At 45.1% G+C, this 18,640-nt stretch overlaps 1 protein-coding gene across 4 annotated transcripts in view; it reads left to right on the forward strand.

Annotated features, from left to right (window-relative positions):
• The first annotated feature begins 4,009 nt into the window (after nucleotides 1–4,009).
• The window catches only part of LOC142049498 (E3 ubiquitin-protein ligase KCMF1-like), a 55,648-nt gene continuing 41,017 nt past the window's right edge, over nucleotides 4,010–18,640 (forward strand). For 2 of the 4 annotated variants that reach the window (XM_075077265.1, XM_075077266.1), the window contains exons 1-2: nucleotides 4,330–4,586; nucleotides 15,275–15,384. Coding sequence is in view for 2 of the 4 variants with exons in the window: in XM_075077263.1 (XP_074933364.1) it covers nucleotides 4,571–4,586 (16 nt within the window). In the remaining 2 variants the exon portion in view is untranslated. Of the gene's footprint in view, nucleotides 4,587–15,274; nucleotides 15,385–18,640 lie in introns of all 4 variants that reach the window. The other 2 variants (XM_075077263.1, XM_075077264.1) reach the window with 2 other exon arrangements.

Below are 18,640 nucleotides of genomic sequence, written 5' to 3' on the forward strand. Positions count from 1 at the left end.
CCTCTCCTGTCCTGAGTGACCACCATAACAGATGGAGCCCAAAGTCATGGACTAAATGAACTGAATGGACATTTGTGGACATTTTACAGGGGTGGTCCATAAACTAAGGTAATGGTATCTGCATATTATAATAAAGGACAGGAAGGAGGGTGGTGGTTAATGAGGATATATTGGATAGCGTGGGACCTGAGCATGACATAAATGGTATGGAATAAGGGGCAGAGAATGTGCTGGTTTTGGCTGGGATAGAGTTAATTTTCTTCACAGTAGCTGGTAAGGGTCTATATTTTGGATTTGTGCTGAAAGCAGGGATGTTTTAGTTATTGCTGAGCAGTGCTTACACAGAGTCAAGGCCTTTTTGTGCCCTCACACTGCCCCACCAGTGAGTAGGCTGGGGGTGCACAAGAAGTTGGGAGGGGACAGAGCTGGGACAGCTGACCACAACTGACCAAAGGGATATTCCATACCATATGACATCATGATGAACAAAAAAACTAGGGGGGAGGTTGGCAGGGGGGCCACTGCTTGGGGACTGGCTGGGCGTCAGTTGATTGGTGGTGAGCAATTTTTTTCATTTGCATCACTTGTCTTTCTTGGGGTTTATTTCTCTCTTTGTTATTTTCCTTTTCATTACAATCATTATTATTATTATTATTAATTTCAATTATTAAAATGTTTTTATCTCAACCCACGAGTTTTCTCATTTTTACCCTTCCAATTCTGTCACCCCATCCTGCTGAGGGGGGAGTGAGCGAGTGGCTGTGTGGTGCTTAGTTGCCGGTTGGGGTTAAACCACGACAGCCATGCAGTATTACTGGCACAGCCTTTGGGCTTTGTGCTGTGCTGAAGACACAGACAACACTGTCCACTAAAATGAAAACCCAGAACAAAATTCCAACTTCAAAAGAACGTGTACATGGTGATGTAGTGATCCTAACTAGAAGACAATTATAAATCGAGGAGTTAGTGATCCACGCAACGATTAACCTAAGGAAGCCCAGGCCTGCATTATGCTGCACGCATCCCTTAGCCACAGGATACACTTCGCCAGCTCATTGTAACAGCGGAGCCCGCAGGCAGCTCCTATCTGGTATAAGCGATTACACCCCCTGCATTTTCTTGCCTTGATCGAAAAGTAAGGCAATGAGTTCTCATGTAAACATCCTTTCTGACTGACAGTAGAAATGAACAGAGTTGTTTTCTTGTAAGAAAACCCTATAAGAGCTCAAATGACCAAAATGGGGTAACCCTTTCTACAGACAGAGTTTGCGCAGTGTTCTGCACCCTCATCAGAGGGTGCCCAACTCAATGCTGCCCAACTCGGGGTTCCCAGCATCTGAAGGGACGTAACATTATATTATCCTCTCCTTCTTTGCAGTGTTAGCTCTAATAAATAACATTTTGAATCACAGAATGGTAGGGGTTGGAAGGGACCTCTGGAGATCATCTCGTCCAACTTCTCTGCTTGAGCTGGGGACACAGGACTGCGCCCAGGCAGGTTTTGAATATATCCAGAAAAGGAGACTCCACAACCTCTCTGGGCAGCCTGTTCCACTGCTCTGTCACCCTCACAGGAAAGTTTTTCCTCATGTTCAGGTGGAACTTCCTGTGTTCCAACTCGTGCCCACTACCCCTTGTCCTATCGTTGGGCACCACTGAAAAGAGTCTGGCCCCATCCTCTTGACACTCACCCTTCAGATATTTATAGGTATTGATGAGATCCCCCCCCCCCCCCAGTCTTCTCTTGTCCAGGCTGAACAAACCCAGGTCTCTCAGCCTTTCCTCATAAAGGAGATGCTCCAGCCCCCTGATCATCTCAGTAGCTCTCCGCTGGACTCGCTCAAGCAGTTCCCTGTCTTTCCTGAACTGGGGAGCCCAGAACTGGACACAGTACTCCAAATGTGGCCTCACTAGGGCAGAATAGAGGGGGAGGATAACCTCCCTCTACCTTCTGGCCACATTCCTTTTAATGCAGCCCAGGATACCATTGGCCTTCTTGGCCACAAGGGCACATTGCTGGCTTGGGGTCAACTTGCTGTCCACCAACACTCTCAGGTCCTTCTCAACAGAGCCGCTTTCCAGTAGTTCAGCCCCCAACCTGTACTGGTGCATGGGGTTGTTCCTCCCCAGGTGCAGGACCTTACCCTTGCGCTTGTTGAATTTCATCAGGTTCCCCTAGGCCCAGCTCTCCAGCCTGTCCAGGTCTCGTTGGATGGCAGCACAGCCTTCTGGTGTATCAGCCACTCCTCCCAGTTTTGTATCATCAGCAAACTTGCTGAGGTTACACTCTGTCCCTTCATCCAGGTCACTGATGAATATATTGAACAGGACTGGACCCAGCACAGACCCCTGGGGAACACCACTAGTTACGGGCCTCTAACCAGACTCTGCCCTGTTGATCACAACCCTATGAGCTCTGCTGTTCAGCCAGTTCTCAATCCACCTCACTGTCCTCTCATCTAACCCACACTTCCTAAGCTTACCTATGAGGATGTTATGGGAGACAGTGTCAAAAGCCTTGGTGAAATGCTACGTTACAAGGTCTAAGTGCCTTTCTTACCATGATCGTCATGAACCAGCACCTCCTGGTGCAAAACACCCTCCTCCCTCTCTACTCCAAATCCCTCTCCCCCACCCGTCCCTCTTTCTACCTCCCCACATTCCCTCCCCCTTACCCCCAACCCCATTCTCCTTTCCCCCCTCCCCCTACTTTCCCCTCTTCCCCTTCCCTTCAACCCCACACCACTGTGCCTCCTTCTTACTCCCTCTGTATACCTCCCTCTCACTTCCTGTCCCCCTCCTAACTCCCCCTCCTTATTTTCCCCATCTTCCTCTCCCTCTTACACCTCCTCCCTTCTCACCTCCTCCTTCCCCCTACCACCCCCCCATCCAATCCATTTTTCCCCCTCCCATGATAGTTGTTTTACAATTTCTTCTCTAGACTAATGTCTTTTTGCAAAAGACAAAAAGTTGAAGGGAAAGCAAATAAAATTATGCTAGTCAAAATTTTTGCCTTTTCATCATTCTTTATAAGGTTCTGCCTCCCTGCTTCCCAACTATGTGGCTCTTACTTCTCCGGACATGTCTGTCAGTAATCAGGCATGCTGCTGCTATCTTAAACCTCTTATGGGAAAGCTCCTGCAGCAGTCAGGAGCTGTGCAAGGTTTGGAGCTCCCCCTCCCCATTCTGAAATATACATCCCTATCCTTTGGAGCCTAACGCTAGTAAGAGGCAGAATGAAAAAAATGCACAAAAAAGTATGGGAACACCTCACTAAAATGTCTTAGTTCACCTATGATAAATCAGTATGCTACTGTGGCCACAAGGTCGCCCTCTCTTCACCTCTCAGCACTTCGCAGCCTAAGCAGAAACACCGACTAGGTAAAACCCACACGTGTGCAATATGGCACCTGTTGCAGGCAGGCTGGCATTTACCTTTCTCAGCTGATTAAGACGTTACCCCAGTACCCTCTGCATTGCAGGAGTCAGGCAGCCAGGACAGAGCAGGAAGCATCAGGGCATGTGTCAGATTCATCACTGCTCGCTATACCTACCCGAATTAGAGAGGGTTTTGCAAGCCACACTGGAAAGGAGACAGAATGGGAAGTACCATGAACCACCTCGCTGAACTTGTCCCCCTCCTCAAGGCTGCTGTCGAGTTGCTGCCATTCCTCGCTCTCTGGCGTCCTTACAACGAGGGGGGAGATCTTCGTGCACCCGCAAATGCGCAACCCCACCGCTCCAGCAATGTGTTCTATAACAGAGGCGAGCCGGGGGGACTCTTCTCCCTGCCTCCCACGGCACGCGGGCAATTGTCAGAGGCCGAAATGGTGGAGAAGGCTGTGTCTCTGGTGAATGCCTAGAGACAACAGTCTCTCCTAGTTTGGAGGAAGAAGGGGAGAGACCCATCCAGTACATGTAAGCTACGCTCAACACCACAGCTTTCCCTGCGTTGGGTAGTGCCGATCCTCCTTTCCATTGGTTGTGTATTTCCTCTTCCTTCCTGTGTGCAGTAGCAGCGGCTATTGGACAGAGAAGGAATGGAGAAAAAAAAGAGAGAAAGAATTAAAAAAAACCCAAAACAGGTGGAGAAAGACAGACACTGGGAGTCTTTGAGCTTAGACCGGGAAAGAGCTGAGGGGTGCAAGAAGGAGACAGTGTTCTTACAGTAACAACAAAATAGGGAACAGAGGCGGGGATTTAGGAAGAGGGGTGTAGATTAAATCGGCGGAAAAGGAAGAGAGGCTTAAGAATCACTGTATCGCGACGCCTAGGAAGTCGCTGCTGGTAGATCCGCCCGCCCGCCCCCCCCCCCCCCCCCCCCCCCTCGAGGGAGGGAGGGAGAGAAAGAGCGAGCTAGGCAGGCAGGCCGGCCGGCCAGCCAGCCAGCCGGGACTGTTGGAATAGTTACCTCTTTGCTTTACCTTCCCATTTCTTTCCCCTATTCGTTGTTTATTTGTTTCGCGCTTTGGGGTCAGTGCGTAAGGTGGGAGGGACCTAGGCTAAGGCGACGCCCGAGCAGCCCAGCGGGAGCCTAGGGACAGGCCTGGGCTGCAGCCTCAAAATTAGGATGTCCCGACATGAAGGTGAGAGACCCAAGGCCGTGGGGGGGGGTGGGTGGGGGGGGGGGGGTGGGGAGGTGGCGGGGAAGAGATGCCCTTGAGCCATGTACGGCGTTAGGGCCTCGCATGCCGCCATGTGAGGTGGGTCAACATGGCGGCGGCGCCGTCTCTGAGAGCGGGGCCTGGGGAGTCTGTCGCGGAAAGTGGCCGTGGTGGGAGGAAGAAGGTGGCGGCCAGGCCTCGCTTTGTAGTGTCGCGGGAGGGGAGGTGGTGGCGGCGGCGGCCGTGACCATTACGGGTAGGCCTCGAGTCCCTTTTGTTGCCACTAAGCACGCACACCAGGCCCGTGTTCGCTGAGGTTGAAGGGCCTGTTGCAGCTTGAAGTAGATCTAGTCTCTATCATCCCTTACTAGCCTGCGACTCGGGCCTTGCCTTGCCCTGGACAAGGAGTGTGTCCGAGGCAGATAATAGAGGGGAGGAGACAGGAGAGCTGTTTATTTTCATTCTTACTTCACTGTTTAAAGGATGGGCCTGGAGGAATCTCTTTTTGGGGAAAGGAGGAAGGTGTAAAGGGGATGAGAGGTGTGCATCAGGGTGGCTTGCTGATGTGTCCTGGGAGTTGTGAATGGCATGATGTGAAAGGGAGAAGGGGTGCAGAAGGGGAGGCAGGCTTGGTATGATATGCTCCCTGTGAGGGGAAGTACCCCCAGGTTTCTTAGAGTAGGGAGGAGGAGAAGGGACTGTGGGGCATGAGGCACAGGGAGAATAGTGCTTGAAGGGTGGCCTGGCATCTAGGGGAAGTGGATTGGGGTGTGGTCTGGTTTGGTATAATGAAGGTGGTGGGGTTGCATGGCAGGTGTAGAAAGAACTCATACATGTCATTGGCTGTGGTATTGGGATTGGAAGAAAGAGTTTATGCAGTCTTTGTGGCCTTGTTCAGGTATAGTTTGTATTCTGGTAGCTTTGGCAGGTTGGGAAGTAATACATTCTTTTCCTCTTTTAAAATACAAAACTAAAAACATGCTGATGTAGTAGCAGTTTTTTTAGAGATGTCATCGTATAGTTATTTTGCATGTTTGTCCTTGTTCTTCTGTGTGTGTTTTTGTGTGGTGTTTTTTCTGTGGGTAAGTGAAGTGGATAGTTAAGGATTAATAAAAATGAGAAGAATGGAGAGAAAAAAGAAGGGAATTCATGTAGAGAGAAGTGGTGTGTGATATTTGTAAAGAAACTTGCTTGGTTTTATACCTCCTCTTACTGGTAGTTGCACTAGTATAAAATATTCTGCAGGAGTTCTGCTTTGTATCTTGAAAGGATAATATTTTGCTCTGTTAGGAACTAAATTTAGCACCTGTCTCCATACATAGTTTTGATTCTTCTAGAACTGTGAGAATAATCTTTTTTAAAAGGAATGGAGATATCTTTATTTAATCTTAATGTTTTGAAAGCAATGTGCTAGAATACTTCTATATTTGTGAGTTAATAATACTGACTTCTAGATGGAGGGCTGGTAGTTTGTTGCTGAACTAGAGTATGATGGCTATTCAGTGTATAGCTACAGCATTTTGTTAGTATGTGTGCTTGCCTATCCAAGACCAGTCTTGCCAGAATCTAATGCTTTTTTTTCTAGTAAAGGTACCAAATCCTCTTGGTTCTTTTCTGATTAAGAAAGGTTTGTGTTTGTTTGGGTTTTTTTTTGGTGGTGTGTGGCTTTTTTGGTGTGTTTGGATTTTTTTGTTGTGGTGTGGTGTTTTTTTGTGTGTGTGTTTGGTGTTTGTTAAAAGAGGGTGGTGGGGTTGTTGGATTATCTGCATCCTGTGCAGATGATGAGGCAAATGCTAAGAACAGTGAGTAAAATAAGGCTTAATAAAAACCTTTTGTTTGTGGCTTTGTTGGAGAAAGTACTCTAAACTTCTGCTGTGATACATATACGTAGTATGCAATTTAAAGCACAGTAGTAGGATATGGACTTGTTCGATTGCACTGGTTAAAGCTACATGGTTTTAGCTGGGATAGAGTTAACTTTCTTCACTCTAGCTGGCATAGTGCTGTGCTTTGGACTTAGTATGAAAACAAGGTTGATAACACACAGATGTTTTCATTGTTGCTGGGTAGTGCTTGTACGAGTCAAGGACTTTTCTAGCTTCCCATGCTCTGCCAGGTGCACAAGAAGCCAGGAGGGGAGGGGGCACAGCTAAGAGAGTGGATTCAAAGTGGCCAAAGGGACATTCCATATCATGTGACATCATGCCCAGTATGTTAACTGGGAGGAGCTGGCTGGGGGAGGGAAGCAGCAATCACTTTTCCCTTTTATTATCATTATTATTACTATAACAATCATCTCTTATCTCAACCCACAAGTTTTTTTGTTTTGTTTTTTTTTTTTTCTTTTGCTCTTCCGATTCTCTCTCTCCCATCCCACAGGGGTGGAGTGAGCAAGCGAGCGGCTGCGTGGTGTTTAGTTGCTGACTGAGGCTGAACCACAACAGTCCTTTTAGGTGTCCAACGTGGGGCACGAAAGGTTTGAGATAATAACAGTTGCTGGTCACAGCATTGATTCACCTGTTCTCAATATTAATTTGTCCAATCTACACCATGCTGATTTTGAAGTACATGTTAAAAATTGCTGTTGGTTTTTGTAGCCTGCTGTGCTCTGCAGTGATTATAGATGTTTTGCCTAGGAGATTTGTTATTAAAACACTGGCCTTGACCGTTATCAGTTACTTAGGTCTTGCATGGAAGCTGTTACTATACTTCAGCTACCACCTCATGGAGGCAATTAGCAATTATACCTCCTCCTCTGAGAAGTTTTTTATGGAGGAAATACAGAATGGCACCTTAGCTACCATCTTACATAATGTCTCCTCCTTCATTACTACAACTTTTCAGTATCTTGAACATCCTTGGGTAGTTAAGATACATCTATTGGTATTTCTTTGGCAGACTGTTTTGGTTTTGTCTAAGGTTAATAAGCAATTTCACAATATCATCCAGAGATTATATGATGTGTTGTTCAGTGTTACAATGTTTTAATAAAGGAGAATTATCAAAGCAGGTTGTTTTTTTTTTTTTAAAATGCATTCCTGATTGATAGAGGTTATATTTTGAGGTTTTTCTAGTGGATGTTAGGTTTTGATTGTAGTACAGGGGATAATGTTTTTCTATTCATCGGCAGAAATCAAAGCATGGTTTTGTTAAGAATTGGAAACAGGTACATCAATGTTCTTTGAAGTTGCATGTTTTAAAGCCTGTTTCTGGCTGCTCCCTTCCCTCGAACTGGCAAAATGGAAGAGAAGATCACTTGGGCGCCAATGTTTTTCACTTGCTCCCCTGGGGCTCAAAAGAATTCCTTGATTTTACCCAGGTTGCGGCTCTCAGTGTTGTTCATGCCTACATGAAATAGTAATAGCGTATAGTAGTCTGTTTTCCTGATGAGTTGTGGCACCCTCTCAGCAATGTCTCAGACCTTGGCTCCTGGGAGGCAGCATACCTCTCGTGACTCCCTGTCAGGTCGGCAGATGGGTGCCTCAGTACCCTTCAACAGAGAGTCACCCACCACGAGCACTCATCGTTTCTTTTTACGATGTCCACTGTGTGTTGCTGGTACAGTTTTCCCTTGTGGGGGACTTTGCAGACCTTGCTCATGGGTGTCCTCAGTCATTAAGGCTTCATATCTGTTTCTGATTGTGATGGTAGAGGGTGCAGGCTGATGTGGAATCCTGCTCCTGTGAGTCACCAGGGTCCACGGTGCCTCATTCTCGGTGGTGTCTGCCACAGGAACATGATTCTGAAGCCACCTGTCTATCTCTGCCTCAGCTCCTCTAATACTATGCAGCCTCTTAACCGTTTCCTTCAGTTTGGCCCCCTGATGTAACAGGTCGTCAACCTGTGCACACCTTGTGCAGGTACTTACCTTTTCATCAGGAGAGGGGTTTGGGCATTTGCCGCAACCCACTGCCTGTACTGGTGTGTCCTTTCTTACCAGATCCGTCTGGGTGGATGAGTCTGACATCTTGTCTTTTGCTGAACGAACAGTGTTTTTAGCTCTGAGGCAAGTGCCCACCATTTTGCCAGAGACCAAAGTACTTGCCTGAACTGTAGACCTACAAGCAGGCTGCGGAGTCCCTCCTGCTCGAACTGCCGCGCAAACCGCTGCGCTGCACTCCCTACGGGCCATTTAAATCTCCCGCCGTTGCTTCTGGCAACGCCCCATGCCGCATCAGCTGCCCGTCAGCCTCACTCGCGAGAGCTGCCGGCTCCTGACGGGTTCCTCTGCTCACCCTTGGGCCTCTTGGGTTTGACGAACTGCTTTGCCTGCCCTGATCTAGCGCTGAGCCACAGGACTTGCCCTTGCTGCCTGAATATCAAGCTCCTGTATGTAATTTCCTAGACTAGAGAACTATCTTGATGTGGTAAAACAGTAGGGTGATAAGAGTTGTACATTTCTGTGATGTGCATTCTTGAAAGGAAACTTGAAAATACAGCACATGGATGAGATCATCTTATGTGCAGCATCAAATCATAGAATGGTTTGGGTTGGAAGGGACCTTTTAAAGATCGTCTAGTCCAACCCCACTGCCATGGGCAGGGACATCTTCCACTAGATCAGGTTGTCCAGAGCCCCCTCTATCCTGACCTTGAACACCCCCAATGATGGGGCATCCACTTTGTCTCTGGGAAACTTCTTCCAGTGTCTCACCACCCTCATTTAAAAAAAAAAAAAAATAATCTTATGTCCAATCTAAATCTACCCTCTTTCAGTTTGTAACCATTGCCCCTTGTCCTGTTGCTACAGGTCTTGGTAAAAAGTGTTTCTCCATCTTTCTTATAAGCCCATTTTAAGTATTGAAAAGCCCCAATAAGGTATACCCCAACTCTCTCAGTCTTTTTTCAGAGGAGAGGTGTTCCAGCCCTCTGATCATTTTCATGGCCCTCCTATGGACCTGCTCCAACAGGTCCATTTCTTTTTTTTTTTTTTTTTGTTGGGGACCCCAGAGCTGGACACAGTACTCCAGGTGAGATCTCATGAGAACAGAGTAGAGGGGCAGAATCACTTCCCTTGACCTACTGGCCACGCTTCTTTTGATGCGGCCCAGGATATGGTTGGCTTTCTGGGCTGCAAGTGCATGCTGCTGGCTCATGTCCAATTTCTCATCCACCAGTATATCCCCAAGTCCTTCTCTGCAGGGCTGCTCTCAACCCCTTCATCCCCCAGTCTGTATTAATGCTGGGGATTGCTCTGACCCAGGTGCAGGACCTTGCACTTGGCCATGTTGAACTTCATGAAGTTCACATGGGTCCACTCCTCAAGCCTCTCAAGGTCCCTCTGGATGGCATCCCCTTTCCTCTAGTGAATCAACTGCACCACTTGGCTTGTTGTTGTCTGCAAACTTGCTGAGGGTGCATGCCATCCTACTGTTTGTCATTGATGAAGATACTAAATGGTATTAGTTCCATTATGGACCCTTGAGGAACACCACTCTTGTTACTTGTCAATGGCTCAATGTCCAAGTGGAAATCATCTGTGCATCTTATGCTTTTAAAGTAGGTGCTAACTACTGGAGGTGCATTTCATGTGAGGGTGAGCATTTCCTCACAGGCATCTGACGATTTCAGATTGCTCATAAACATACTGAGTGAAAATGACCCTTTTGAATGACATTTGAGTGAAGCTCAATAAAGAACAAGATAGGACTTAGTCTATTCTTTGGAATTTAAAATCGGAGCTGTTTGTTCTTTGGTGTTTCAGCTGTCATATCTCTTTCCCTGAGATACTTCTATATTGTTACCTCATGTTTTTTTCTGTATTTTCAGTGTGTCCCCTCCCTTTATTATCTAGGTTTTCTTCCTGAGCATCTGATTGCCTTTCTACTTCTAGCGGTCAATACATGTAAAAGCATACTATGCTTGCAACAAGAGAGCACTGGACTTTTCTTTTGAACTAACTTACAGCATTTTATTTCCTTTTACCTTTTTATATGTGGATCAGAGACTCATGCTTTTCCTGTTTCATGACATTAACATAGTCCAGAGATCACAATATTTTCATATCCTAGCTTCTATAGGCAGTTTTTACCATACTACTATTTATTGTTCAGTTGTGAGCCTCAATCAAATCTATATTCTCTCCTGTTATTTCTCAGATCTACTGGGTCTTATTTTGCCACCTAGCAGACTTTTTGAGTCCGAAGTGCTGACTGTATTTCAGTTGTTATCCAATTCCTTTAGCTAAATATAGATCAAATAACTCGTTTCTCTGAATAAGTGAACAAGACTAAAATATACTGCCTTAAAGATCAAGGGGAATCTTAGATAACCAACTGTGATTTTTCTGAATGTGACTCTATCATATAAAAGGTATAATTTACAGAGTAGCTATTTCTAGATTTCTAGGTTTATTTAAAATCTCCTAATTCTCAAGCATTTTGTAAGCTTTCCTTTTCTAATAGGTCACTGAAATAATAATCCTGGTGAAGATTTGTCAAACTTCTATAGTTGACACACACCCCCAGCCCCCCACCCACCCCTGTTAAAATACTATTAAATAATATTATACTATTCTGTGCCTTTTCTTTTTGTAGTTGCACCTTGGGGTCTGAGTATATAATTAGGAATCGTGAGACCTGGATTTTGTTGCTCTCTTTGCTTGTTTCTCAACCTATGGAGTGGGATATGTGTGTTGATGCAATGAATTATTAAATACAATGTTGCATCATATATTTCAACCTAATAGTATAAAGTTTGTGTTTTCAAAAAGCTATTTCAGCAAATAAAGGAGATTATCTCTGTAGCATAGAATCACTTTAAATTTAGGAAAAAACTTTTTGGCTTGAAGTTTAATGTTCTAATTTTTAAAACTTGGTGTGTATGTGTCTTGTTCAGTAAGTCAATTACTAAATTTGGGATTCTGTATTAAGCCTTTTGAAAGGGGTTTATGTTGAACATAAAACCACAGTGACTATTTTAAGGGAACTACTTTGGAGTCATTGTCCTCAAATAAAAATAAATGCTCAAAATAATGGCCTTAACATGTTCTCAGTTTCTAGACATGCAGAAATAGATGATTTTTTTTTAAATTGCATGTAATTCTTCTGTTTTGTCGAAACAAAAGTAAATTCTCTCTTCTTGTAATGAAATTTCCTAGTATGATTTGGACTGTATGGCACTAATAGTGACGCTGATAAACTTGTATTTCTTAATCGTTCCCTACAGTATGTTGATCCATTGCTATCTGACATTGACAGAATTATGAATTTGCTCTTTTCCCAACTGTAGTCAGTGATGTCTCCAGGTGTGATCTCATGTGCCCAGTTCTGGGTTCTATAGTACAAGACTAACATGGACATGTGGTGTAGTTGACATCCTGATGCCATCCAGAGGGACCTGGAGAGGCTTGAGGAATGGGCCCATGTGAATCTCATGAGGTTCGACAAAGCCAAGATTTTCCTGCACCTGGGTCAGGGCAACCCCTGGTATCAATACAGGCTGGGGGATGAAGGGATTGAGAGCAGCCCTGCAGAGAAGAACTTGGGGATACTGGTGGATGAAAAGCTGGACATGAGCCGGCAATGTGTGCTTGCAGCTCGGAAAGCCAACCGCATCCTGGGCCGCATCAAAAGAAGCGTGGCCAGCAAGTTGAAGGAGGTGATTCTCCCCCTCTACTCCACTTGTCATGAGACCCCACCTGGAGTACTGCATCCAGTTCTAGATTCCTCAGTACAAGAAAGACATGGACCTGTTGGAGCAGGTCCATAGGAGGGCCGCAAAATTGATCAGAGGGATGGGACATCTCTCCTATGAGGACAGGCTGAGAGAGTTGGGGTGGTTCAGCCTGGAGAAGGGGAGGCTGTGGGGAGATCTTATTGCAGCCTCTCAATACTTCAAGGAGGCTTCTAAGAAAGATGGAGAGATACTTTTTACCAAGGCCTGTAGCAATAGGACAAGAGGTAATGCTTTTAAACTAAAAGAGGGTAGATTAAGACTAGATAAAAGGAAGATGATTTTTTTTTTTTATGATGAGGGTGGTGAAACACTGGAAAATGTATCCCAGAGAAGTTATAGATGCCCCATCCCTGGAAACATTCAAGGTCAGGTTGGAAAGGGCTCTGAGCAACCCGATCTAGTTGAAGATGTTCCTGCTCATTGCAGGGGGGTTGGACTAGATCATCTTTAGAGGTCCCTTCTAACCCCAACCATTCTGTGATGTATTGGAGTGAGTCCAGCAAGGGCTACCAAGATAGTTGGGGATTGGAGCATGTGATATGTGAGGAGAGGCTGAACAAACCTGGATCTCTTGAAGAGAAGGCTCAGGGAGATCTCATTGCTGTCTAAAACTAACTAATGGGAGGAAGTAGAGAAGATGGAGCCAGCTTCTTCTTAGAGTTGTGCAAGGATAGGACAAGAGGAAATCAGTAACAAGTTGGAACATGGGAAATCCTGATTAGATATAAGGAAAAACCTTTTTCCCTCATGAGGGTGGTTAAATGCTGGAACAGGGTCCCAGAGAGGTGGTGATATCTTTGTCCTTGGAGGTATTCAAACCTCAACTGGACAAGGCCCTGCACAATCTGCTTTCATTGGCCCTACTTTGAGCAGGGGGTTAGACCAGAAACCTTCAGAAGTCCCTCCCCACGTAAGTTATTCTGTGGTTGCATCAGCTGTGATCCATAGGTCAGTGATAGCTCTTGAAGTCTTTATTGGTATATGTAAAGTTGTTTTGTCATTTGTTTTTACTGCTTTCCTTGTCCTCATGTACTGTCAGGGAGGAATGTTTAGGCACTCTATGATGAGAAATAGGTCTGAGGCATGTAAAAATGATGCAAGACTGTAAGGGGATCATATTTTGGTTACTTCCTGTGTATGCCAACAGGAGAGAAATTAGAAACTTTCAATGACGATGCCAGTGGGTTGACCCTTGCTTATGAGACCAAGAGAAAGCAAGATGGATGTGTGGTATGGTAGGCAGATATTTGGGTTGTGTATTTGGGGAAAGTACAAGCCAATAGCTAAGAAGCATGTGCAGTGGTGAGTGAAAGAAGGTGGGGAGAGGAATGGAACATGTTTAAAGCTTTACTGAAGTAGGCATGAAAGTTCTTGAGGTTTATTTTAAAGACTGTACAATTCCCATATTAAAGACAGTACTTTCCTAGTATTGTTTTTCCTTGTAAGCAATTTTAGTTTCTGTGGGTGCATTATCTGACTGAAAAGAGAGATTCTCCATGATGGTGAGTAGGAGTGGTTGTAAAGCCATTCTCTTTGTTATGTTTCCATTGTATGAAGATGTCTGAGAATTTCTCAAGGTAGAACACAGGTAGTATTTAAATGATCCAGTGTAGGTTGTTTTTTTCTATGTTCTACTATAATTTTTTTCAGTACACTTGTATTATTTTGGGTTCAAAGAAACCCTTATTTTTGCAAGTCAGCCCATTGTCTGTGTGTGAGACCTGCTGAGAGGAGTCAACAAGAGGCTCTCCTTATATTACTGTGCAGACTCGGGTGGTGGGGTGGGTGTGTTCTGCTTTCAGGGATATAGGTCTCATAGGATGCAGGGGAAGAGCATTTTCGGATTGTGCAGGACTTAGTATGGGGTATTTAGGGGAAGACCGAAAGGCAAGGGAAGGGAGGTATCAAGGTGAATTGGAGAGGAATAAACATAAGAAAATAGAGGGATAAGGATAAAAGGCCTAGCCACATGTAAACAGGTTGCTGATCAATGTAGTCTGTCTTGTCTTCTTAAATTCCCTGTTTTTCCTAGGTGAGGAGGTTCTCTATTTTTGCGTGTACGTATAGAGGTCTAGATGCTAGTAACTGGAGAAGGGGCCATGGAATTATAGGAGCTTATGAGCCTGAGGTCCCAGAAACTGGAGTGCCTTCCAGTTGTGTGGGTATGTGTAATAGCTAGTAAACTTCAAGCTGGGCTAGCTGGAAAGTAGGATGAGAGGCTTGGGAGCCAGGTATCGGAGAGGTTGTAAGTCTGGGCCAGTTACTGGAGAGACCAGAGGGTCTGAGAGACAGCCACTAGAAAGATCATAAGTCTGGATGAGCTACTGAAGAGACCTATTTGTGTGTCTGCATGTGTCTTTGTGTTGAGGCAACTGGAAGACCAGGGGATCCAGGGGCCAGCTACTGGATAGACTGAGTGTCTAAGGCCAGTTACTGGAGGAATCCACAGTATGTGTATGTGTGCATGCATGAGGTGTGAGTATCAGCAGCTGGAGTAGGGCTGCAGGCCTTGGGAGTTCATGTGCCCAGTTGCTAGGGATGGGGGGAGACTAGGGATCTAGGGGCCAGCTATTTGGAGGGATTCATATTGTAGAATCATAGAATGGTTTGGCTTGAAAGGGACCTTTAGAGGTCATCTAGTCCAACCCCACTGCAGTGAGCAGGGACATCTTCAACTGGATCAGGTTGCTCAGAGCCCTGTCCAACCTGACCTTGAATGTTTCTAGGGGTGGGGCCTCCACAACCTCTCTGGGCAACCCATTCCATTGCTTCACCACCCTTGTAAAAAAATTTCTTCCTTATATCCATTCTAAATCTATCCTCCTTTACTTTAAAACTGTTACCTGCCCCTTGTCCTGTCACAATAGGCCTTACTAAAGAGATTCCCCCCATCCTTCCTATAGTTCCCCTTTAAGTATTGAAAGGCCAGAATAAGGTCTCCCTGAAGCCTTCTCCAGGCTGAACAACCCAACTCTCTCACCCTTTCTTCATAGGAGAGGTGCTCCAGCCCTCGGATCATTTTTGCGGCCCTCCTCTGGACCCGCTCCAACAGGTCCACGTTCTTCCTGTGCTGAGGGCTCCAGAGCTGGACACAGTACTCCAGGTGGGGTCTCACCAGAGCAGAGCAGCAGAATCACCTCCCTTGACCTGCTGGCCACACTGCTTTTGATACAGCCCAGGATATGGTTGGCCTTCTGTGCTGCAAGTGCATTTGTTGGCACATGCCCAGTTTTTCATCCACCAGTACCCCCAAGTCCTTCTCTGCAGGGCTGCTCTCAACCCCTTCATCCCCCAGCCTGTATTGATATCTGGGGTTGCCCTGACCCAGGTGCAGGACCTTGCACTTGGCCTTGTTGAACCTCATGAGGTTCTCACAGGCCCACCTCTCCAGCTTGTCCAGGTCTCTTTGGATGACATCCCGTCCTTCAGGTGTGTCAACTGCACCGCTCAGCTTGGTGTCATCTGCAAACTTGCTGAGGGTGGACACGATTCTGCTAAGCCATTGATAAAAATATTAAATAGCACTGGTCCCAGTACAGGCCCCTGAGGGACACCGCTTGTCACTGGTCTCCATCTGGACATTGAGCCACTGACCACTACCCTCTGGATGCGACCATCCAGCCAGTTCCTTATCCACCGAACAGTCCACCCATCAAATCTGTATCTCTCCAGTTTAGAGAGAAGGATGCTGCAAAAGATACAAACCATATTTTTCACAGTTAAATAAGCAAAGAACTTTACATTGGTAATACTGACCATCCAAAATTTATTCTTTTATGCCTGATGCCCTAATCAGTCTATTTATCATTATAGTCTACTTTTCTATAGTATATAGTCTATAGTATACTATATATACACTATACAGTATGTATACTATATAGTATATACTATATAGTATAGTCTATAGTGTATAGTATATAGTTCTATAGTATATAGTATAGTCTACTTTCTATAGTAGACTATAGTCTACTTTTCTCTGAGTTAGTTTAAAGAACTATTAATAAAGCACTTCCTCCTACAGCACACAGATATATATGACTGTATTCAGAACACTGTGGACCTTTGCATTTAAGAAAAAAGTGAGGTGTCTTCTTAAAATATTACATTTAACACATCTAAACATTTAGAGGATAACAGAAGTCATAAGCTGTAAGCAAAACTTATTTACAATAAAAGTTTTTTTCATACCCAATAACTTTATAAAATAGAATTACAAACTTGGACAATGCAAGGACTTGTAATCAAGCAGACTGTGTTTTAATTATCTGATGTTGTCTCTCAGTAGCCTTATCTTTCAATTAAGATAATTTATTCTTCAAATACCATCACAACATGAAAGCTTGCTTAACTACTATAAATACAGTAATTTAAGTAAACAGCAATGCACTGTATCAGCACAGAAAGACTTATGTGGCAGCATAAGAATTGTCACTGTACGTGGTCTTACTTAACATTTCTGTTAGTTTGGAAATTGGTAAACAGCAGATGAATTTTATGAACAGAGAATACTTGAACTGAGGAGAGCTCTAAACAGTAACAAGTGCAAGAAAATATTAATAGTAGCACCCTAACCCTGCACTCCTTAAAATCAACAGTGAAGTTTCTCATTTAATAGCATGGGATCATGGTCTTGAGGTTTTTGTAGTTGTGGAAAGGGCAATAAAGATTCAGCTTGGGAGAACACAGGCTGAAGGGGTGGGGAAATCACCTGAAAATTAATTTTATAGTTAGAATAAGTGTGAAGAGAAGGAACACAGAAATTTCTAAGGGTAGACAAAACAAAAATTAAGAACTGACATTTCTCTGTTGAGTCCTACAAGGCTTAGGGGTTGTCATCTTGAAGAAAAGCTCTGAAGGTTTTTAAGAACTTGCCTTAACGCACAACAAAACACACACAGAAGAGTGACAAAAAATGAGAAAGCAAACAATGGGAACAAGTGATATACCTGATTAGGCTTCAGAGGACTAAGTAGTATGGCCCAGTTGAGCAGACAAATTGCCTTGTCCTTAGCTCATACTATTATAGACTTAACTAAGCTTTTTCTTTCAGCCACTGATTACTTAATGCATCTGGCAACAGTACAACTCATTTTTCCTTGTAAACTCTTACCTTTACACAAGGCTAGGTGGAAATTGGCTGTTCTATTTAAAAGGTACGCTGTTAGGAGGTGCTGAAGCTGGTAGCTCAATAAAGGTAAGGCTACCACAGTGCCATACCCCAAGGTCCAAAGAGTAGTGAGACTGAGCAAGCACATATTTCCAATAGGCACACATGCACACAATACATATATGCAAAGCCAGCCACACAGATCAACACTGACAGAAGAATACAGCAGCACTCTCACAAACAGCACCAATGGCCTGTTCCTATTCCTCCCTCTGGCTGATCAGGATGAAAGCCCATTAATGGAAAATACATACATATATACAATTAGAGGGACAGGCTGCTCATATGTTGCCCAGAGGCGTGCTGGGGACACTGCAGCACAGCTGAAGCCTTGCAGAGATGAGCTTGGGGCTCCTGAGGTAGTAGAAGCCAATAAGGAAACTTCCATGAAACACCTCAAGGGAAAAAAAGGATGTGCCACTAAGAAGGCAACACGGCCCACAGCCTGGATGAAATGCCTCTACACAAATGCACGCAGCATGGGAAACAAACAGGAGTTGGAAAGTAGCATGCTGCTAGAAAGCTATGACCTGATTGCCATTATTGAAACTTGGTGGGATGAATACCATGACTGGAATGTGGCTATTGATGGCTACAGGCTGTTCGGAAGGGTCAGGTGAGGAAGGAGAGGTAGAGGTGTTGCCCTCTACATGAAGAAATAGAGTGTGAAGAGCTGTCCCTGAAGAATAACCACAAGCAGGTGGAAAGCTTGTGAGTAAGAATCAGAGGCAAAAAAGGGAACCTTATGGTTGGTGTCTACTACAGGCTGGCTGATCAAGGGGAGCGTACTGACAAAACCACCTTCCTCCAGCTCCAGAAGGCTTCAAACTCGCAGGCTCTTGTCCTACTGGGGGACTTCAACCACCCTGACATCTGCTGGAGAAGTAGCACAGCAAGCTGTAGGCAATCCAGGAGATTCCTAGAACGCATTGAGGATAACTTCTTGAGCCAAGTAATAGACAGCCCTACCTGAGGGGATGCAATACTAGACCTGATGGTCACCAATGCAAGTGAGCTCATTGGTGACGTCAAGATTGGAGGCAGCCTAGGCTGCAGTGATCACGCATTGGTGGAGTTCACACTCCTGAGGGACATGGGAATATAGTCAGGACCCTAAATTTTAGGAACGCAGACTTCTAGCTCTTCAAGGAGTTAGTCAGAAGGACCCACTGGGAAACGGTCCTCAGGGGCA

The sequence above is a fragment of the Phalacrocorax aristotelis genome, chromosome W (assembly GCF_949628215.1).
Source record: "Phalacrocorax aristotelis chromosome W, bGulAri2.1, whole genome shotgun sequence".
Lineage (NCBI taxonomy): Eukaryota > Metazoa > Chordata > Aves > Suliformes > Phalacrocoracidae > Phalacrocorax > Phalacrocorax aristotelis.